This window comes from Equus przewalskii, chromosome 28 (assembly GCF_037783145.1).
Source record: "Equus przewalskii isolate Varuska chromosome 28, EquPr2, whole genome shotgun sequence".
In the NCBI taxonomy this organism is placed as follows: Eukaryota; Metazoa; Chordata; class Mammalia; order Perissodactyla; family Equidae; genus Equus; species Equus przewalskii.
This window is the reverse complement of record NC_091858.1, coordinates 2,352,104-2,374,641: the sequence shown is the minus strand read 5'-3', so window position 1 is coordinate 2,374,641 and position 22,538 is coordinate 2,352,104. Positions and strand designations below refer to the sequence as shown.

The following is a 22,538-nucleotide window of genomic DNA, read 5'->3' as shown; positions in this document are numbered from 1 at the left end:
ATCCCTCCTCTTGGAAACGCTCCTTTAATTACCCTCCCTGTCTTGTGTCCAGGCCTACAAAGTGTCCAGATCAGCTCTATTCTTAGAACAAACACAGAACCAAAGTGAACAGAAAAAAATAGAATTTTTCCAAAATAGCCTGGACTGCTTTTATAGAGAGATTCATGCCATTCAAATAACTCTCAAAAGCAATTCTAAATTCCAAGAGAGAAATCACGTTTATATTTTTTGTGTTTAAGTAATATTTAATATGGTCAATGTATTTGTTTTCAGTGGATACCAAATTTTGTACTATAAAGCTGTATTTTTATGTACTATCACATTATGGAACATTGGGACTCCTTGTATGATCCACATATTCATTACTTTTCTGCACATTTTATTGAATTTTTATAAAGGAGGCAACATAGTGAAGCAGAAACCAGGACATTAGAACTCTCAGGTTCTAGACCAGCCATTACCTAGCCATGTGAGCTGTGGGGCCTTAGGAGAGTCACCTGCCCTCTCTGGGTTTTAGTTTCCTAGTCAATAACAAGAGGTTATGACTCATGACTTTTGAAGCTCTCTCCTGCTCTAAAATTCTGTACTTCAGAGATTTATGCTAGAGCTTTCACAGTTTTTAAATGACACAACCTCTAATTATAACTTTGTTTCGTAGGGAAAATGTAAGCTACTCCATCACTGCTTTAGGATAACATTTGCAGGGAAAAATTGTGATAAAAAACAAAAGATTGGGGGCCGGCCCTGTGGCTGAGTGCCTAAGTTCTCCCGCTCCGCGTCGGCAGCCTGGAGGTCACCAGTTGGAATCCTGGGTGCAGATCTCCGCACGGCTCATCAGGCCATGCTGTGGTGGCGTGCCACACAGAAGAACTAGAGGGACCTACAACTAGAATATACAACTATGTACTGGGGCTTTGGGGAGGAAAAAACCATTCAAAGATTCCCTGCCTCAAATCCCTGATGGGAATGTGGATTCAAAGGGCAAGTCATGGTTTTCTTCCCTTTATTGAGAACACTGTTGACTTTAATTCATTACTTAACTACGTTAAACTCATTCATTTGCTAAGTAAATGACATCGCTAATCTTAGAAAAATGCGTTTAGATTTGAATTCGGCTTTGAATTTTAAAAATGCCGCATGAGACACTTTCCACAGAAAGCCTCTTTCTGACTAGGCAGAAATACAGCAAAGGTCAAACATTTATTCGTGTGCAGGCAGCCTAAGCCTCATTGCGGCTAAGGTGGGAGATGATAAGAGTTCAAATAAAGAAAAGGATAAATACTTATATATCACAATAACCCCAAGGAAGTAACCGTAAAAGAGGACTTTAAACCAGAGCAATTTTAATTTCAAATGTGTAGCAAGAAAAATCTTCTGTGGGCAAAACCTGCCGGCTAATTCCAACAAGTGGATGTTGCAAGACCCATACAAGTCTCACTACACGTGTCAGCACGGGGGACACACACATGCGCAGACACACACACACGTGTGGACACACGCATGCGTGGACACACGCATGCACAGACACACGCATGTGTGGACACACAGCTGTCCTAACTTGCTCTCCTGCCTTAGGGTCTCTGCTCACACCTCACCTCCTCATGAAGCCTTCCCAGAACCCGCGGCCCCCACTGAGCTCCCTGCCTCTGAAAGCCTGTGACGTCTTCAGCCTCTGCTCCATAGTTTAGAATGTAATTGGCCTCTATTATTTCACTGAGTGAATTTTATTTCCTTAGCTGTATCATAGCATATCCTCTGTTATAGCCCCAACAGCATCTAATAGAGCGGAATACATGGTCAAAGGTTAATTAATAGTTGTTGATTAATTAAACTAGTACCAGAAAGTTTGGGTTGGGTTATTTGTCTAAAATGAGGTCAAATGTACACTCTTGCTCAGTCCCTCCCAATATTTGCAGCTGTGTGTGTGTGTGTGATTTTCTGTATGCACTTTTAAAAAACATTTTCTTGCATTAAAACATTTCTAACATTTAACGTATTATCATACGTTAAAAAATTAATAATTCCATATTCAAGTTTCCCTAACTATCTCAAGAATAGCCTAAATTCATAGCTAGCTCATCTAAAGTAGGATTCAACTCATGGTTTTATGCCTCTTAAATCTATTTTAATTTCTTTCTTGTCACTGACTTGTTGAAAGAACTAGATCGGTTTTCCTCAAGAATGTCTCAGTTTTTGGATTTGTCTGGTTGCTTGCTTCTGGGGTCATTTAATTTGTTCCCCCGTCTCCTGTATTTCCTGTAAATTGGAAGTTACGACTGTAATTCCAGGTCAATATTTTTGGTAGAATACATCATAGGTATGATATCGTATTGTCGGGGTAGACATGCTCTCTGGCCATCTCATCACTGCTTTGAAGACCAGTCCCTGGATGGAGATGATGCTGGCCTGCTCGCTCTGTCTGTCCAGAGGTAAATTTAGTGGCATAGCCTGTGGCCATACACAGAGCAAAGCTATAAAGACTCTTACCTATGACCTTGGTCTCTTTAAAGATGGTCTCTAACCAGCTACGTTAGAACACTGTCACTTCCAAACAATAATAGTTTTATGCTTTGATGGACCCTTTGGTTGTGTCACAATTCTTTCTTGGAATCACCTACTATTCTGTGTTAAAGTAAATTCATTTAATTAACAGACATGGCAACTACCATTTATATTTGATCTCACATATACTCCTTCTTTGTATTAAGACTTTCTGTTCAGTATGTCAATAAAATAATAGTGAAAAAAAAGTAACATTATTTCTTTGGTTCATGGACAGTCTTAGGTTCGGAAGCACCAGCCGAGAGCAGCAATATACCCACTGGTATACATTGTCACGCCTCCGGGCAAAGCCACCGCTGTTGAGGCAGGGCAGTCCGGCCTGTTGTAGAATTAGGCAAGCCTCTGAACGCTCTGGGATGGGCACAGCTTTGGGCAACAAGAGGAGATCCAGCCAGGCCAGAAGAATGCAGCAGCCAAAGGGAAAGCAGCCATAGGAAAAAATATACAAATTATGAAGATTAACTCAGGCAACCTTCTAAACAGCCCTTGAAGGAAGCACTAACATCATCCTGTTTACAGATGAAGGTCCTGGATCATCACCCAGTGAGGGCATGGCGGGCGTGGTGTGGTGTGGTGTGTGTCTGCCCCTCTATAAGCCTGCTGAGCATGTGCCTTCTTGGGCCTGTGCACCAAACCTACACCCTCCAGAGGGTTCCAATTTTTCATAGGGGTTATGGGCATTTTGATAGGGAGAAGTCTACATTGGCCTGTCCCTCACATTGCAGGATGCTTAGCACCCTTAGCCTCCAGGCCCTGAGTGACAATAGCCTCCCCAGTCACTGTGACAACCACAAAGCCCCTTTCAGACATTTCCAACACCACCTGGAAATTGTGTGTGTGTGTGAGAGAGAGAGAAAGGGATGCAGTAGCACTACGTCTGGTTGAGACTTCCTGGATGCTGCTGAAGGGTTCCAAAGCTGAAGGGCGGATGGGCAAGGGGAGATGCTCCCACGTTGTGCCCCTGTTCTCATCTCCCTGTTCCTTCCCTGCACACAAGAGGCACACCCTAGGCCCTGGGGGAGGTTGGGGCTGGGTGGGGACAGCCTGCCTCTAGTGATGGTGCCTCCATGGTTCCTGGCACCTACCTGTTCCTGCTCCCACGCCTTGTCCTTTGTTCCACCCTGACTTTGCCCCCCTTGTTTGACCTTGCCCAACAGAAGGTATCAAAGCCCAGGTTGTTTAGTCAAAGGCTGCAAACTTGTGGCCTTGCACGCAGCTTTTTTTTTTTTTTGGCTAATGCAGAGACTATTTTTGTTTCTTAGTTGTCACATTTTAAAACTAGAAGATTTTATATAAAAAGGTGGATTTTCAGTTTCTCTTGAAAAATGAGAAGATCAAGCACCCAAGCCCACGTTCCAGCATGATGACAACAGACTGGAGCTCAGAGGGGAGCAAATCAGCCTTTCCTTGAAGGTACCACCCCATGTGGCTCCTGTCAACCCTGCATGATGCCCCGCGCCCCGTGGGGTAGTCTCTTTGCACTTCAGCATCTGCTAATGTCAAAGGTTTTTCTTCTCTGCCCGCTTCCTGCTGCCTCAGCCAAGAGAAGCATGAACTGGTGGAGGAGTTAAGGAGAAGAAATCTTGAGATGCTTCCACTCGATCCATGATTTATATTCCCAAAAATGTCTGCCATTCAACTCAGCAATGATGGATATTCTGAAGACTCATTTTTTTCCACATGAGCTATCTGCATCCCTTGCCCGCGTTAAAATAAACTTGGACCCTGAAGATAGTCCTGACTTTCCTAAGATAAGACACCATTAGCTGCTTCATCCATCTAACCTGCTTGATAGTTCAAAGCTTTCTTCCTCCTTCTAATTACTGACGGTGAAAGATGCTTTCCCCTTACAAGGAAGCCATGCCTTATGAGGTGGGCATGAGAGTGGGGAGGGGACAAGACGGGCCATCTCAGTTGTCTTTTTCTATTTTCATCTCACAAGAGAGACTGAACTGTATAGTGGTCTAGGTGTTACCGAACCAGGTTCATTTTTGCCCATCACTCAGAAAGCCAGTCACTGAGATGATGAGACCACAGCAGAGAGAGTGTTTAAGCACAAAGTAGCCAAGCAAGGAAGCGGCAGGACGAGTCTCAAATCAGCCTCCTGGAAAACGGGGACCCGGGATGTTTTTGGGGGAGGGCGCAAGGTGGTCTGACATGTGGAGATAGGAGATTGGAGGTGAGGAGAGGGGAGGTAACCAATGATCTGCAAGGCGTAGTGAGACTCCAAGCCTCTTCACAGGACGCACGTTCACAAAATGGGGGCATTAGTATGATCTGGGGGTGGAGTTTTTAGCCTCTTGATGTCAAAAGGTCACTTAACGGACATCTGCACAGGTCCAGTTGATAGATTGGTGGTCTCAACTGGCCTGAACTGGGCAAGGGGTCCTAATTCCTGATAAACAGCTCAAACACCCATTACCATGGGGACCCAGGCTCCAGGGAGATGTTACCTATAGGAGCCTAGTGGGAGTCAGGTAGCATATTTCCTAAGCAGCACAGTTACATTGAGTGGGTGAACACATAAAAGCTATAATCAGAAATTACAAAAAAAAAGAAAAACACTTTAGTTACTAGCTATCTAAGCATCAATGGCTAACTGTTTACAGGTTTCAAAGCAAATGGCTTAGCACTCAGGCGATGTGGGTTCTAGAGTTGAGTTTTTTAGCGATGTGATCACGGGCAAGGAAGCCACTCTACCTCTTGAGAGAAAAAAAACGGTTGGGCTACGTAATCTGTGAGTTCCATTCCATCCCGAAATGCTGTTGATTCTGTGGTTCAGACACACAAAGTCACCTCCATGAGTGTGCACGTGTGTGTGCACACACGCAGATATTGATAATGAAATTATAAAAGAATTTCAAGTCAATTCTAAAGTTAAGAATCTCAAGTAACAAAGAGGTCTTTAATGTTTTAATGTTGTCTTCATAACCCTTTATAAATTTTCAATTCTTGCTTCCTTTTGTTCTTCTGAACAGACTCTCCTCTTTTCAAATGCTTATTTCTTTTTAAATGTGACAAGAGGTTTTCACATATTGAGGAATATGGGGTAACTATTCGGGTTCAAAACTGAAGGCTTAAACTAAATAAAGCTGACTTATGGCCTATCCAACATACATTATGTGTCTGCTCTAACCATTAAAGAACGCACCCTCTTAACATAAGAATGCATACTCCCCCTCCTACGCCCTATTGCTAACACCTAATCTCTTTCCTGTCTAGGCTCTTTCTCCACATGGTCCTGCGAACTGGCAACTGAATACCTCTTTGAAGCTTTGATGAATATGTACCATGAGTGTGTTTAATGTGTGCACTTTGTTCTAAAAAGGTATACAACAGTGAAAACCATGCTTCTCCAGAACGCTTTCTTCCTTTCTGGAAAAGGCTTTCCCAGGTTATAATCCTCACTCTGGCTCTAGTAAAACTCACCTATCTCTCTTATTGGTTATTTTGCGTCAACAAATGTAGGTTTGTTTACTTGCGAGTACGAGATCCTCTCTTCTCTGAAGATCGTTGAGCAACTTCTGGAAAGCTGGGCTGGGAAGTCTGAGGTATGTTGGAGTAGAAAAGAAAGTGTTAAGAAGTCAGGATTGGGGTTTTCTTGCCCCAGGCTGGAAGCACTTTCCTCCCATCTCCCTGCTTTGCAGTTCTTAAAAGTCTTGTTTTTATATCCAATGAGGTTAATATCCAGAGTGTATAAAGAATGCCTACAACTCAACAACAGAAAAACAAAATAACTTGACTTTAAAAAGGGCAAAGGATTTGAAAACAGATTTCTCTAAAGAAGATATACAAATGGCCAATAAGCACATGAAAAGATACTCAATATCGCTAAGCATTAGGGAAATGCAAATCAAAACCATAAGAGGTATTACCTTACATCCATTAAGATGGCTACTATCAAAAAAACAGAAAATAACAAGTGTTGGCAAGGATGTGAAACTCTTCTGCACTGTTGGTGTAGAACGTAAAATGTTGCAGCCACTGTGGAAAAGAGATAGCACTTCCTCAAAAAATTAAAAATAGAATTACCACATAATCCAGCAATTCTCCCTCTCAGTATATACCCAAAAGAATTGAAGGCAGGGACTCAAAGAGATATTTGTACCCTCATATTCATGGCAACATTTTTCACAATAGCCAGAAGGTGGAAGCAACCCAACCCAAGTGTCCATTGATGAAAGAATGGATAAATAAAACACAGTGTATCTGTATACAATGGAATATTTTTCAGCATTAAAAAGCAAAGAAATTTTAACATGCTACAACATGGATGAACCTTGAAGACATTATGCTTAGTGAAATAAGCCAGTTACAAAAACACAGATATGGTATGATTCCACTTATATGAGGTACCTAGCGTAGTTAAATTCATAGAGCCAAAGTAGAGTGGTGGTTGCCAGGGGCTGGGGACAGGGGGAATGGGGGTTTGTTGTTTAATGGGTACAGAGTTTCAGTTTTGCAAGATGAAAAGAGTTCTGGGGGTAGATGGTGGTGATGGTTGTGTCACTGACTAACTGCCCTCAAAGGAAGAACTCAAAGGAAGTTTCAAAAGCACTTAACTATTTCTCAAAGTTGTTTTTCAGTTGTTAAGAGATGCAATTTACCAACCACTCTGAACTGGTGGTCCAAACCCCACCACAAAAGTGATGCTGCTCAGAGGGACTGAGAAGTATCCAAGAGTTACCTGTGCTTCATTTTAACGTTAAGATCTCCACCCCAGGAGGAGCGTAACCTTAGTAACACAACATGCAATGTATGTGGAGGCACGTTTTCAAACTGCACCCATGAGAGTTTATGCCCACCTCTACACGTAATGATGAAACTTACCTTCTGAATATTTATTCCCCATCTGAAATAAAAGGCACATGTTTCCTCCCCCTTGCTCAGGGGCCACAGCTTTGGAAATGGTCCCTGTGGTCTCTTTATCCGCTGCAAATAAATTTTACTTTGTGTGACAACTCCTTCTGGTAAAGGCTTTGATGTCAACTCACCCAGAAGCAAACCTGCTTTGGTTCGGTAACAGTTGCACAACAATGTGAATGTATTTAATACCGCTGCATTGTACACTTAAAAATGGTTAAGATGATACATTTTATGTTATGTATATTTTACCACAGTTAAACTTTTTTAAAAATGAAATTAAATATTGATTGTCTTAATAGGAAAAAAAAAGTATCAAGTACCAACCAAACTTCTGTAAACATAGATAAAATATAGGTACTACAATCACAAATATGAGAAGGATTAAAAGTACTTTAAAACAGAGTCATTCAAATTTAAGACCTCCACCTGGTGTACCACAGACTGCCTTATGCTCCAGGATAGACAGACGGGGAAGAACTGACACGTGGTGATAGAAGTCACAGTGTATCAACACGATGGAGATTATGCAGTCACAAAAATTATACTTCAAGACTATGTAACATCACGCAGAAATGTTGCTGACATAATGTTTTGAGAAAACAGCAAAATGCAAAATTGAAAGGTAAAATGGAAGTGTAAAATTATGTGTGCACATAGACAAGAACTAGAACGCAAAAGGCAGAGAGGAAATCAGTTCCTTTGTTAGGCTAGATTTATTTTTTCTGCTTTAAAATACGTCTTTAAAATTATGTTAATATTTATACAACAAATAAGAGGATAATAAATTAGAGTGGAATAAAATAGATTCCTAAGGTTCTCCCTCTCAGAAAAGGAATTGCTCCAAAAGGTGCAAGATCACGATGTCTTAAAGAAGAAATAATTTTATTTTCAGTCTCAGCTACAATGAACAAATAGAAAGTGTTATAGAAAAGATACCTTTTTGACCCATAACAAAGGTGCTTCCGGTTGCCCGGCCCTACCACATCATTCCGCTATTTTGATTGCTCTAATTATGTTCCCCACATGACACCTAATCTTGGAGATCTTTGTGTTTATGACATTTCCTAAAAAGCCGCAAGTGCTTGGGGACAGAACCTATTTCTGTTACACTTGGGATGCCTAGCATCGTGCTGGGTTCCCACTCAAGTTTCATGCGATATGAATGCTAATTAAACACAGCCCGCTGGGATAGACTCAGACCACCCGCTTTTTGCCTATTAACGTATCAAATAATGTAGAAGTGTGTGAGCTACATCACAGAGACATGCGCGAGAAAGCAAGCACGTAATGCTAGTTCACAAGTGTCGCAAATGTCAGCGAGGTCCAGGCTCCAGAGTTTCACGTCTGGCGTGTGTCATTGTGCTGACAAGCAGCATGAACTGGAGGTACGACAGAACGTCCTTCTAGCATGGGTTGATGCCGTACAGGATTTGCTCTATGGTGGGTCTTTCCCATCATGTACAGACAAGAGAAGCCTGTGAGTGCTGCCAGCTCTGGGCGCCAGTGTTAACGCGTCTTCAAGTGCCCCTCTCTGCTACATAAGAGGGCATTTGGACTCCTAATTTGCAATAATGTCCTCTTTTTTCATCTAGTCATCTACGGGAAAGCTTTATGTCCCTTCCCTTGTGGTAGGAACAGAGAACAAATAAAGCATCTGTACTTTCTGAAGATAAGAGGAAAATACAGCCTTAAGATTTTCCTGTGCTCCCCAGTAGTGGCTGTAGAAACAGCCCTGCAGTTCCAAACACACAGACAATGATAAATAGCCAAAGAAATACTCTGTCCACCACCATGGCCACGTATTTCCAGTCGTCTTCCACCTGAAAGGAAAATAAAAAGTTAAAGCAACTTTTAAAAGCCAAAAGCATAGGAAATATGCTGTTTCATAAATAAGCTGCTTCCTTTTCAAAGAAGATCTCCCTGGCAATTTTCAAAGCAAACATTGGTAGCATTCGGGTTAACCCGTGTCTCCTATACAGAACACGGAAGAAGTCCTGTTTTGTCTGAGGAGGGGGGATGCACGCGCCCCTTAGGGCCTCGGGCAGCTGCCGACAGAGCAAGCGGGATTCCTTGGGTCACAAAGGACTTCCCCGACTCCCAAGGAATAGGTGCTCAGAGAGCTCCACTCTTGTCATTGTCATTGTGTTCTGACCTCTCGGCAAGCCTGGGAAACGGGTTTGAGGCGGGGGCGTGGGGTGAGGTATGATGAAGGAATGCCTCATCAGGAGTAGGCAGTCCTCCAGACCCCAAGTCACGCTGGCCGTGGAGAGGTCACTGCGTGTCTCACCTCCTTCTAGTTCCTGACCTCCAACCTTCTGCCGAAGTCTCAAGCTGCGTCTTGAGACCCCTATCTGGCAGTGATGGAGTCAACAGCAACTCTGCCCTGGATTTTATGAAGGTGTCGCCATGAAGGCGAGTTCTGGGCTCACTCATCCTGTGACACAGCCCCCAGCCCCTGCCTGTGTGACATGCAGTCACGGTATCTTCCCCTGCACGAACAGGGCGGACTTCAGGTCTTCAACATCCTTCACTAGGAGATCTGAACGCCGGCAGCTGCAGTATGAGGTCAAACTAGGACACCTGGCATGGGTTTTCAGATGCCCTCAGCTGGTCATCCTTATGGTATGGAAAATTGACATGATTTTTTTAATCTTTTTTTTTTTTGGTGAGGAAGAGTGGCCCTGAGCTAACATCTGTTCCCAACCTTCCTCTTTTTTATTTCCTCCCCAAAGTCCCAGTACCTAGTTGTACATGCTAGTTCTAGGTCTTCTATGTGGGATGCCACCACAGCAAGGTCTGACGAGCAGTGCTAGGTCCGCGCCCAGGATCTGAACCTGGGCCGCTGAAGCAGAATGCTTGAACTTAACCGCTCAGCCACAGGCCGGCCCCGAAACGATTTTCCTGAACTCTCCTAGAGGACAGGGGAGGCCCATGTGCTATAGTTAAACTCTGGGCAGCAGGAGCAGAACATGTTGATGCTAAAAATACCCCTAAGGCTCCTTCAGTCAGCACCTAATCCCTGTCAAGCAGAACAAGTGGGACCGGAGCCGGGCAGGCTCACCCGCGCCTCCCTCCACCACTCTCAGATAGCACGCTGCTCTGCAGCCGTTGCTCCAGCCCCTCTGGGGCGGCTTTCCCCTTTCCACCTTTCTGCCCACGGCTGTTTCTTGTTCAGGGCCTTCAGGTTTCACTCACCAAGGTTGCCCTGAGTGATGATCTTAAGCAATTTCCACGTGAGTTAACATTTCTGGAGGTGGAGATTTGCTCTGGGACCACATCTTACCACCCCCGCCCTAGTCAGTCCGCTCATAACTGTGCAACAACAGAGCTGGACCTTAGAGCAACGCCCCTGAGCTCCTGTGAAGAGAACCCACCCTAGGACCCGCCACGCCCGGAAGGGGCCTGGAGGCCTGCAGCTGGGGGCGGCAGGAGGGGGGCAGTTACCTCCTTCGCTTCATTTTGGTTCTTCATGTTTTCTGCTATGAATCGAACACTGTCAATCACGTCTTCGACCTCAGGCGAGTGCTCTGAACTTCCGGTCGTCCACTGTAAAGGCTGATGACTTAACCTTCTCCTGGTGGCAAGCTCACCTGATCTATGGCAGTGGCAGGATTCTTTCAGACGTTTGGGCTGTCTGCAATGATCCAACTTGACTTTGGCAGGCCTACTGGAAAGGCCTTTGCGCTTTTTCTCAGAACTTGCCTCCCTCATCTTGTCCAGAGGCCTCCCCATCATCAGGATCTGGGGTAAGAGCCGGAGGAAAACCGTCTTCACCCATTTGGGCATGGTGTGTGTTGTCGGGGTGCGATAGTGTATGTTCAACACAAACACAGTCACCACGATGGACAGGGTGACAAAGATCATGGTGAACAGTAGGTACTCGCCCACCAGTGGGATCACGAGAGACGTGGACGGGATGGTTTCTGTGATTACTAGCAAAAACACAGTCAGAGAAAGCAGAACTGAAATGCAAAGTGTCACTTTTTCACCACAGTCAGAAGGCAGGTAAAAGACCAACACGGTTAGAAAGGAAATAAAGAGACAAGGGATGATCAGATTAGTGGTGTAAAACATTGGCAATCTTCGAATATAGAAAGAATAGGTTATGTCTGTGTATATTTCTTCACAACAGTTGTACTTTATGTCATGCTTGTAGCCAGAAGCATCAACAATTTCCCATTCACTGTTTTCCCAAAAATCATTCATATCCACTTTAGATCCAATGATTAGAAGATCAATTTCAGCTTTGTCATATGTCCAGGAACCAAATTTCAGGGAACAATTTTGATGATCAAAAGGGAAAAATGTGATATCCATAGGACAGGAACTCTTAAAAATGGCTGGCGGAGTCCAGGTTATCATGCCATCATACGTGAGAAGAGCTTTTGTCTTGCCTTCAATTTGGAAGTCGCCAACAGCACTGCAAAGAAAATCAGACAGCATTAGCGACCTGCCTTTGCTATGGGTCAGCAGGTATCACAGGCAACTTTGGAAAGACACTACTGCTGTCAGACGCCCATACTTGTTGTAGAGAACAATGTCAGGCTTCCAGATCTTATCTGCAGGGACGCGAAGAGTCTCGATGCCATCATATTCCATTGGATCCCAGCGCAATTTATAATCATTCCAGATCTAAAGAAAATAGAAGTCAGTTTAAAAAAAATTTCTTAATAACTTTCTTCTAACGTTAATTCTATGTTGGTTCAGTAGTTTTTTTTTTTTTAAAAAAAGGCTCTAATTTGAAGAGTACATTGATTTCTATCAAAAGTTGCGAGATTAAATCCATGGGGAATAGGGGGCTAGGTAGCCGAACTGATTTTGGCAAATATAAATTATCCAATAGATATTAGATAATTATCTATTGATCATTAATTAGCTGACCAAGGTTATAGGCTCCATTTCCATGTTCCATGGACTATATTCTGGAGTAGCAACCCATTTCTAATATTAAAAAGATAATTCAAGTGTACCATGATGAGTTCATTACAAAATCTGTGTAAATGATTAAGACAGTAAGAACGAGATGGTATAAGTGATAAAAGCAGCTGGTGGGAACCTAACCCACACGCTCTCGTGCTCAGCTGCTGACATCCCTAGGCCTGGTGCAGCAGGATCAAAGAGTGGGCGTCTGACTCTGGAGCTCAAGGTATAGACAAAAATAGGAGACTTGAGAAGAGAAATCAGAAAGGACAGAGTCTCTGTGTCCCAGAGAACTTGCCACTAGGTTTCTGCACTGGTGAAGCTTGCATCAAGCCAGCTGTTACAGACTGAACTTTAGGCGTTGGAGATACAGCATCTTTTGTGCTCTACCATAAGCTGGAGATGAAAGAGGGAACGCTAGACTTTAGACATTGTTGGAGCTGACACACAGGTAATGCAGGTCCAAGAGCAGGACACACGGGGTAGACACCTACGTGACGTAGCCACAGATTGGTTTCCATGATCTGGTTTACTTCATCCTGGGAAGAAGAAATAATATTTTTAGTCTCAAATGTACTTGCCAATAAGATGGATCTTAGAGCAAGAATTACAATTAAAAAGAGCCAAATCTGAGTTATTCATGATAATGGAGGAAAACAAAGAAGACTGCAAATGTAACTTGTAAAAAGCAACCAGAAATACGATATTTCCACAGCTGGTCCCAACTCTGTTGACTTTGAAAGGAAATATGCCTTTAAGACTGTCTTTCAAATTTGATTTAACCCTCAGCTCTTGTGTGAAGCCTTTCCGATCACCACAGCCCATAAAGATTTCTGATTCCATGAAAGGAAAGAAGAGAGAGAAGAGAAAGCGGGAAGGAGGGAGAGGAAATCTTCCAGATGGTGATAAGTCCGACCCTGGTTCACTGTTTTTGCATCTCCTTCCCCACTCCCTGAACACTTTCTTCCTCGACTATACCTCGGTACTCTCTAGGATCTGGATCCTGAGTCCAGCTGCCCCTGGAGATGTCAGCCTCAGCTCACCGTGGAGTTTTCCAGCTGGAACACACCACTCCCTACAACACACCCCCCAACCCCTCAAGCCATTGTTGATGCTTCAATCATTCATTACATTGAGTACCTACTATGTGCTCTGTAAACGCTGGGACTACAGTAATAAACAGGATGGAAACATCCCTGCCTTCATGTGTCTTAGTTGTTAGTTGGAGAGACAGAAAATCAATAATAGATATATAATATAATATAAGATAAGATAGTGATAAGTCCTACGAAGAAAAATAAAGAGGGATGGGGTGGTCTGTGTATGTGCAGAAACACATGCACACACATGCACATATCCATGCTCACAGGCACACACACACACACACATCTATTTGACAGGAAGAGCAAAAAAGGCTTCTCTGAGGAGGCAGTTTCAGCAGGTATCTAAAGGACCTGACGAGAGTCACAGGGCTATCTGGCAGAAAAGCATTCCAGGCTGACATTCCAGATACAGTGTGTTGCTAAGCAGCTGCCAGCTCTCAGTGGGAAAGCTACTAAAGACACATCCAGAGCCTTCAGCAGCCCTACAGCACAACAGGGGGCTCTTGATGGCTACCCAGTGGCCAGCAGTGGGTTCCCAGAACTTGCCGACCTTACTTCCCAAGATTCGAGCCCCCTCCAGAGTAAATGGGCTCAACTGGAGCTGTGGCCAGGGCTCGGACCCCAGCCGGCTCTGGTTCACTGAGGCACGCTGCAGGTCTCCACTCCCCCCGGAGAGCTCTAACTGGAGACCTTACCAAGCTTCCTCCTTCAGATGAGTTTGTGTCGAGTCATGGTAAGCCCCAGGGTTTTAAAACGTCGACAAAAGGAGTTATATTCATAGTTTCCTATTGGTCAAGGAAAGCAAAGAAATGGACTATACTTGTCCATTGGCCAAGCAGTCCATGGCTTTACAAATACCCAAACGTAAAGTCAGTGCCTTCTGCTCATGAGAGGGTCACCTTGTGACCTGCAGATTCCAGCAGAGGTCATGTCAGTAAATCCATTGGCTGTCAGTCAGAAATGGACTAGCTCTGTGGTCCAGAAAGGTCTTGGAGGCAATTGTAGTAAGCATCTTCCAAAGATCACTTCCTCTCTGTACACCAGCATACTGTGTTCAGAGGGCCAATGTACACTGTGAATTACCACATTCTGTTCAGAGATTTAAAATCAGTTGCAATATTGTCCTGACGACATCCCTGTCTCCCTGCTCACACTTCCACAGGCTGGTGAGGCTCCATGTGGTGTGTACACCCTCAGAGGTGTCAGCCACATTTATGGATCAGGACCTGGTCTGGCAAGTCCTGTTCTCCATCCAATTGCAGACCACACCAATGGCTATGGGCACTGCCATCAGACAGCCCAGCTGGAGGAAGCCAGAGAACCACAATACCACTCCACGTTCCTGGGACCATTATCCTATAGTACTATGAACAACTTTAACTTTATCATACATTTGATAACTTAAAAGAAATGAACGAATTCCTCAATAAACACCAACTAGCCAAATTCAAAGAAGATGAAATAAACAATCTGAATAGCCTATAGCTGTCAAAAAAAATTGAATTTATAATTAAAAATCTCCTGGAAAAGAAATCTCCAGGCCCAGTAAGTTTCCCTAGAGAATTCTACCAAATTAATTCTAATTAATTCATTCTAATTAATTAATTCTTCTAATTAATTCTAAAGAAGAATTAATATCAATTTTACACAATCTACTCCAAAAAATAGAAGAAGAATGAACAACTCCCAATGCTTTTTATGAAGCTAGTATTATTCTGACACAAAATTCAGAAAAAGACAGCAAAAAAAAGGGAGAAAATTACAAATCAATATTTCTCATGAACTTAGATGCAAAAATCATCAACAAAATATTAGCCAACTGAATCTAACAACACATAAAAAGTTATACACCATGACCAAGTGAGATGCAAGCCTGGTTCAACATTCAAAACCAATCAATGTAATTTACCCCATCAACAAGCCGAAAAGAAAAATCATGTGATTGTATCAATTGATGCAGAAAAAGCATTTGACAAAATTCAACATCAATTCATGATTAAAAGCCCTCTGAAAACTAAGAACAAAGGCGAACTTTCTCAACTTGATAAGAGTATTTACAAAACACCTACAGCTAACATTATATGAATTGGTGAAAGACTGAAGATCTTTCCTTAAGATGGGGAACAAGGCAAGGATGTCCTCTCTCACCGCTCTCACTCAACACAGTGCTGGAAGTTCTAGCCGCTGCAATGAGACAAGAAAAGTGAAAAAAGGCACAGACCGGAAAGAAAGAAATAAAACTACCTCTATTTGCATATGACATGGTTGCCTACATAGAAAATTCATGGAATCTATAAAAATACTGAAACTGATAAGTGAGTTCAGCCAGATCTCAGGATACAAGATCAACATGCAAAAATTAATTATATTTCTGTAGACTAACAATGAGCATGGAGGAACCAAAATGAAAAACATAATACCAATTTCAACTGCCCCAAATAAAACAAAATACTTATGTATACACATAACAACACATGTACAGGATCTATACTCCAAAAACTACAAAATGCTGAAGAAAGAAGAGCTAAATAAATAAGAAATATTCCACATTCATGGATTAAAAGACCCAACATAGTAAAGATGAGCATGAAGACTCATTGTTGTAAAATCTATAGATTTATGCAATTCTTATCAAAATCCTAGCAAAGTCTTTTGTGGACATATGCAGCTATTCTAAGGCATGGGCCCCAGAATAGCTAAGAGAATCTTAACAAAGAAGAGTAAAGTGGTAGGAATCCCTCTAGCCAACATTAAGACTTACTCTCCAGCTACAACGATCAAGTGTGTGTGGTATGGGTGGAGGGGCAGTCACCTAGATCAATGAAACAGAATAGAAGACCCAGAAACAGAGCCACACAAATGTTCGCAACTGATTTTTCATATAAGTGCAAAACTAATTCAATGGAAAAAGGATGGCCTTTTCACTAAATGGTACTGGAACAACTGGACACCCATAGACCAAAAAAAGAGAAAAAAAGGACCCATGTCACATCTTAGACAAAAATTAACTCAAAATGGATCATAGGCTTAAATGTAAAACATAGTAAAACTTTTAGAAAAGAATAGAAAATCTCCAGGATCTGGGATAAAGCAAAGAATTCTTCGACTTGACACCAAGAGCAAAACATACAAAAGAAAAATGGATAAATTGGACTTCATCAAAATTAAAAGCTTCATGTGAAAGCCCATGTGAAAGGGATGAAAAGATAAGCTACAAACTGGGATAAAATATTTGCCAATCATATATCTGGCAAAGCACTAGTATCTAGAATATAGAAAGAATTCTCAACACTCAACAGTAAAAAAAAGAAATCAAACAATCCAATTCAAAAATGGGCAAAAGGACACGAACATGTCACTGAAGAGAATATGCAGATGGCAGATGAGCTCATGAAAAGATGCTCTATATCATTGGTCACGAGGGCAATGCAAATTAAAACCACAATGGGATATCATTACATACTTCTTAGAATGGTAAAGAAAAAATAGTGACAACCCAAATACTGGCAAAGATGTGGATAAACTGGATCACTTGTACATTGGGATTGGGCATGAACAAGGGTACAGACACTCCGGAAAGCGTTTTGGCAGTTTCTTAACTAAATGTGCAACTACTATATGACCCAGCAATTGCATCCCTCAGTTTTTACGGAGAGAAACAGACGCATGTTCACACAAACACCTGTTCAGAAACGTTCACAGCAGCTTTACTTGTAACGGACCCAAACTGGAATCAGCCCAAATGTTTTTGAGACAACGAATGGTTAAACAAACCCTGGTATAAACGCTGTGAAATACTACTCACCAAAAGAAGAAATCAACTACTGATACAACCCACTTTGATGAATCTCTAGGGAATTATGCTGAGTGAAAAAGCCAATCCCACAAGGTTACACACGGTATGATTCCATTATATATAACTTTCTTAAAATGACAAAATTTTAGAAATGGAAGGCGGGTTCGTGGCTGTGATTGGGGAAACTGGGCGGAGCGTCCAAATCTCTCTATTATTTCTTACAACTGCATGTGAATCTACAATTATTTCAATAAATAAAATTTTGATTTAAAAAACTACATTTCCCAAGTCTCCCTTGCAGCTAGAGGTCATCAGTGAGAGGGGAAGCAGAAGCTCTCAGTGGGAGTTCTGAGAATAGCCTTAAGGAAGTCACAGGTGTCTGCTATGTGCCCCTTTCTCCCTTCCTCGTACATCTTGCCAAGAATGTGCATATGGTGAGTGAAAATCAGCAGTTATCTTGGACCATGAGGCAACACCAAGAGAAGAAACCACATGCTAAAGATGGTGAAATAGAAAGATAGAAGGAACCTTGGTCACTGTCACCACGTATGCCTTATGCTTTCAGCATCACAGACCATGTGATTGACATCTCCTGGAGTGATGCAGTGCATAACCTGGGCAACTGAACATGGTGGTGCAACTGCTAATATCATGAAGCCACCTGGTGTTAACCTCCTAGACTGTTAACCTTTAGATTTCTGTTACATAAGAAAGAAACTCGTCTTATTTAAGCTGTGCTATTTTTTTTATTGCTTGATAACAGCCAAATGCGATGTCAAAATCTGTATTCAGCAGTCCCCCACACACCAGCTACAGAACAACGTCTGAAAGGGCAAATCAACCAGGGACTTGAAGTGACATTGTACAGTGACATGACCTTCATGTACTTTAGAGGAAACAGCTCAGTCTTCCGTTCATAACAACCCAATCCATAGCAAGTACGGCTTCCAGCCCAGTAGGAAACCAGTAACCAGTACTAAGCTATTTAGCGGGTGAGGGAGAGGTGGTCAGAATAGACACAAAAGAAATATTTATTAAAGGAATGAGTGGGCCTATCTAGGTGAGAGAAAACATCTGGCTTTTTTTATTTGAACCAATCTGTATCAGTGTCTACACACTTCCAGCCTGGGCCAGAAGCTAGAGGACCAGGCCAGGGTCAGCCTGGTCCACCGGGAAGCATGGGCTGGAGAAAGGTGGGCCCTGACTTCACATCTGCGGTTAAAGTCTTTCCCCGAGTACACCTAGAGAGCCCCATTGTTTTCCGGCAAAGTCTAGGAGAAGGGAGGGCTCGCTCCCCGTCCACGGGCCGGGACTGACCTGGTAAGGGCTCCCTCCGTCTGTGCACTGCTGTCTCAGGAACGCTCTCACCCCGGCCTCTGGAGACGCTTCAGACTTCTCTTTCCTCCTGAGCCTGCCTGTTGCTGGAATTTGGTCCCAGTCCTGCAGCTCAGGCCAGCCCTGCCCCCTCCTAGGCCTTGGAGCTCAGAGCCCTGCTCGAAGTTAGTGTACCAGGTCCCACTACCTCCTCCCCTAGCAACTAGGGCGTGAAGATTATTCAAAAGAAAGGACTCTAGTCCTGCTTGCCCTTGAACACGGTAGCAATTAATTAAAATAAGAGCTCCGAATTCTCATGTTTTTTCAGGCCTGGATGGAACCCTATATGATAGAAAGTGAATTTTTTCTTTCTGACAGAATGTACAAGACTTAGAGCAACTCTTTTTCTGTCGTAAAAAGAGCACGAGCTCTGGAATGGAGCAGGCCTGATCTAAACCTTGGGTCTACCATCCGATAATTGTATGACCTCGGGAACGTTTACTAATCTTTCGTCTCCTTGGGTGCAAAATGCAGGTGACGGCCACTGAGTGTAGGCAGTGTCTGGTGCATAATAGGTGCACACGGAAGTCACCTTCTTTTGTATTCTCCCTACAACTTCCCCATCACCTCTCTGTTTCATAACCTGGCTCTTCCAGAAAAACTCTGCCTTAATGTGAACAATTACAGCATCGGTGGGGAGAATGGATGGCTCTGAAGGGCCAGCACTCATGTAGATTTTCGTTTGTTCGTACTTTTTAAATCCCCTTATATACCGTGTGCACCAGCGGGGACAATGTTCGGGCATGGCTCTGACCCTCAGAGTTGGGGCTCCTTGAGGAGCAGCGGGGAGCTCGTGGCACTTACCACGTCAGCTAGCTGTGTGATGGCCACTTCAAAATACACCGTGACAGGGTCAGAAACATTTTCCACAGGCCTGATGAACTGGTTATAATGAGCAAACAGTTTGTGAAAGAGTCTCTCCTCAGAAGCACAGCCTGCGCAGCCTGCGTGGGCAAACAGAGGGAAGAGTTAGAGAGGCAGAGAGGGCACTGGCAGGTCGGGAGGTTCCGGCAGCTTCCACCACCGGGCAATGCAGGCAGTGGGGCATCCAAACCCCTTGGGCGCCCTGGCTCCTGCACAGGGCCTTCCCACGCACGTCCCCTGGTGCCCGTTTCAGCTCCTCTATCGGAGGCTTGCTAGTCATCTTTGCAACAGAGACAGAAAAGTAACGCCTACATCTCAGGCCTGGCGAGATAACTAATAAAATACTGTTCATAAGAGCACTCTTAAAAGTCTGAGGCCCCGCAAACACCCGGGAGACCCGAGGCTCGGCCGTCTGCTTAGGTCACTGAACAGCACTCACAGTCTTACTGATCCCGTAACCCCAGCAAAGGCTGCCCCTCAAACGCTGCGCCAGCTGACTCTGTCTCCGCCACCAGCAGGCGTTTAGCTGGGAAACCTTCACCACGAAACTGGAATTACTAGGAATCCCACTAAGGTCTTAATTAACAAGGCGTACTCCTTTCAAAATCAACTTTGAAATTCAATTATTTTGGAGATTAGTGAGAGTGCAAGGTTTTTAAGGCAAATTTACTTAAAATGCTTTTTAAAGAATTCAAAATTGGTTCTTATACAATAGCATTTTCTGTTATTAAAGTTTAGACAATAGTTTAATGCATATCTTTGTATTTTGTAAGAATGCATTGAAAGCAGGTTACTCGCCCTCATTCAGCATAATTCATTTCCTTCACGCCCTCTATATTTTCCCTTATAGCATTCAAATTTGACACCTGAAATATTATTCTACAAATTTCCTAAAGAGATTTATACCCTGAAAGAAAAAATTTAAAGGGATTGAAAAGCTTGTTAGGCAAAATTAATGAAAGGATGGCTCTTATATTACTAAATAAAAAGAGTTGTTTGATGAATGCAGTTGGAAACACTGAAATACAGATTCTACCAGGAAAGAACAATTTTACACCATTCTTAATATCAGAATTAAGACTGATAGAAATATTTCTGCATAGAAGAGACAATTTAAAAAAATCCTCCCCATTACCCATTTTCTCTCTTTGAGACACTTTTTCCCTTGGAGACGTTTTAGCCGAACCGCCGCTGGGTCCCCCGCAGCCGGCGCCCAGGGGCACGGTGTGGCTCAGCAGAGCCGCAGCTGTCCGTGGCTAAGTCTCTTAACTTTTACAATGAACGATCTCAGTCTTAGGACACACTTCAGCACAGTAACATGATACGTTTCCCAGGACAAAGGTGAGTACAAAACGAGGGGGTCATAGACGGAGTAATAGTTTCAGCTCACAAATAAATCACAGTTTAGAGAAAATATTAAATACAAGTAAATATATTGACTACATCCATAGCAGAGATGGATAGAAAACTGCATCATTATTATTACTGCCGTATTTTGATTGGGAAAATAAAATATCATTTACAACATTTCACTGTCCTCCCCATTACACCCCCAAAAATCTCATCTTACGTGTGAAGCCTAATCAATCAATAAATAGCTTAATTAGCAATTGTAACAGCAGTAATTCCTGTGCAGACACTCTATGTGTTCAGCCACAGAATATTGCATCTCTGTGCAGTCAAGACCAACCAGAAAAGGAGAGTAAATACACGTAGCTCGAGAATATGAGATCAAGCAGACATAAAACCTACCTTTAAAGAAAGGTATCAGTATACACAACCAGAGACACAAACCGAAGCGAAGGGACCCCTGGCCCCTGCTGGTCAGCATGATGGAAACACACCTCGATTTCCTTTTCTAGTCGAAAGATTGTGGAAAACAAAGAGCTATCAGACAGCCACACGCATCCGACCTTTCAGTCATCAGAGGCCCAGGGTAATCCGTGCGTGTCTTCCGTGATAAAAACATTCACGACCGTAACCCGGTGTCCCCGTATCAGAGCCTGAGGCCAACAGAAAAAGGCAAATAAAAAGGGCACAATCTCCTGTCGGCTGAGTCATCACATTTCCTGTCACCCTAGATGTCTTTTCGTGCAAGAGCTGTGAAGAAAAGCAGGGAGGCAGTGCTCAGCAGACAGGACCGAGGGGACGGAGAACACCACTGTGACTCGGTGGGCCTTTCTACAGCGCGGGCGCAAGCACAGTCCTGCGGGGAACAAGCACACATTTACTGAGCTCCAACGGCAGGGAAAGTGTGCACCGGGTCCCAAACAGTGTATTCTGATTCAGTGAATTCTCTGCTTAAGCAAGGCTTGTTATTGGAAAACTTTCCAAACTATGAGCCCCTGTTCCTGTCCTAGTATGTGGCTTACAGAGAACAGAACTCACCTGGTTTTCTCTGACTCCAGGGCTGCTGGTGCCTCATCTTTCTGAGTTCAGTGACCACCACCCAGGACTAGACTCGAGGTCTGAGATGAGAGGAGTAAGCGCTGAACACAGGCTGCCACCTGGACAGTTCCATGTTTATTTAAACATCCTTGTCACCAACTGGTTTTCTCACAATTTTCTTCTTTCCTCGACAAATTTAGTATCAATAGGATTCTGATGAATTAGGCCTTCTGGTCAGATTTTGGTGTGGGTTAAAGAGGAGTTAGACCCACAACAAAATGAAAAGGCAACCCACAGAATGGGAGAAAATATTTGCAAACCACGTATCTGATAAAAGGCTGATATCCAAACTACATAAGGAACTCATAAAACGCAACAGCAAAAAACTAATGAGTCCAATTTAAAAATGGACAAAGAACCTGAATAGACCTTTTTCTAAAGAAGACATACAAATGGCCAGGAGGTATATGAAAAGGGGTTCAACGCCACAAATCATCAGGGAAATGCAAATCAAACAACAATGAGATATCACCTCACATCTATTAAGATGTCCATTATCAAAAAGACGAGGGGCCGGCTTCGTGGCCGAGTGGTTAAGTTTGCTTGCTCCGCTGCGGCGGCCCAGGGTTCGGATCCTGGGCGCGGACATGGCACCGCTTGTCAGG

The 22,538-nt window shown here is 43.3% G+C and overlaps 1 protein-coding gene across 4 annotated transcripts; it reads right to left on the bottom strand.

The window, feature by feature from the left end:
* Positions 1-8,118: 8,118 nt before the first annotated feature.
* Positions 8,119-22,121, bottom strand: CHRNA6 (cholinergic receptor nicotinic alpha 6 subunit). Of its 4 annotated transcripts, XM_008507104.2 has the most exons (7): positions 21,874-22,121; positions 21,238-21,488; positions 19,426-19,565; positions 12,843-12,887; positions 11,951-12,060; positions 10,873-11,848; positions 8,119-9,248 (listed from the first exon to the last, which is right to left on the bottom strand). In XM_008507104.2, the coding sequence occupies exons 2-7, from the start codon at positions 21,314-21,316 to the stop codon at positions 9,117-9,119; spliced, it is 1,482 nt and encodes a 493-aa protein (XP_008505326.2). In that variant the 5' UTR covers positions 21,317-21,488; positions 21,874-22,121; the 3' UTR covers positions 8,119-9,116. The 4 variants fall into 4 exon arrangements, with proteins under 4 accessions (XP_008505326.2, XP_008505325.2, XP_070454254.1 ...); XM_008507103.2 differs by lacking the exon at positions 21,874-22,121 and having other exon boundaries at positions 21,238-21,687; XM_070598153.1 differs by lacking the exons at positions 21,238-21,488; positions 21,874-22,121 and adding an exon at positions 20,621-20,765.
* Positions 22,122-22,538: the final 417 nt, after the last annotated feature.

What these genes read in the sequence shown, in the direction of transcription:
- CHRNA6 (XM_008507104.2), bottom strand. Translation starts at nt 21,316, where the DNA reads ATGCTGACCAGCAGGGGCCAGGGGTCCCTTCGCTTCGGTTTGTGTCTC. An exon ending in TCACACAGCTAGCTGACGTG is followed by an intron (nt 12,888 to 19,425) that starts GTAAGTGCCACG and finishes TCTTCTTCCCAG; the next exon opens with GATGAAGTAAACCAGATCAT. An exon ending in CCAATCTGTGGCTACGTCAC is followed by an intron (nt 12,061 to 12,842) that starts GTAGGTGTCTAC and finishes TATTTTCTTTAG; the next exon opens with ATCTGGAATGATTATAAATT.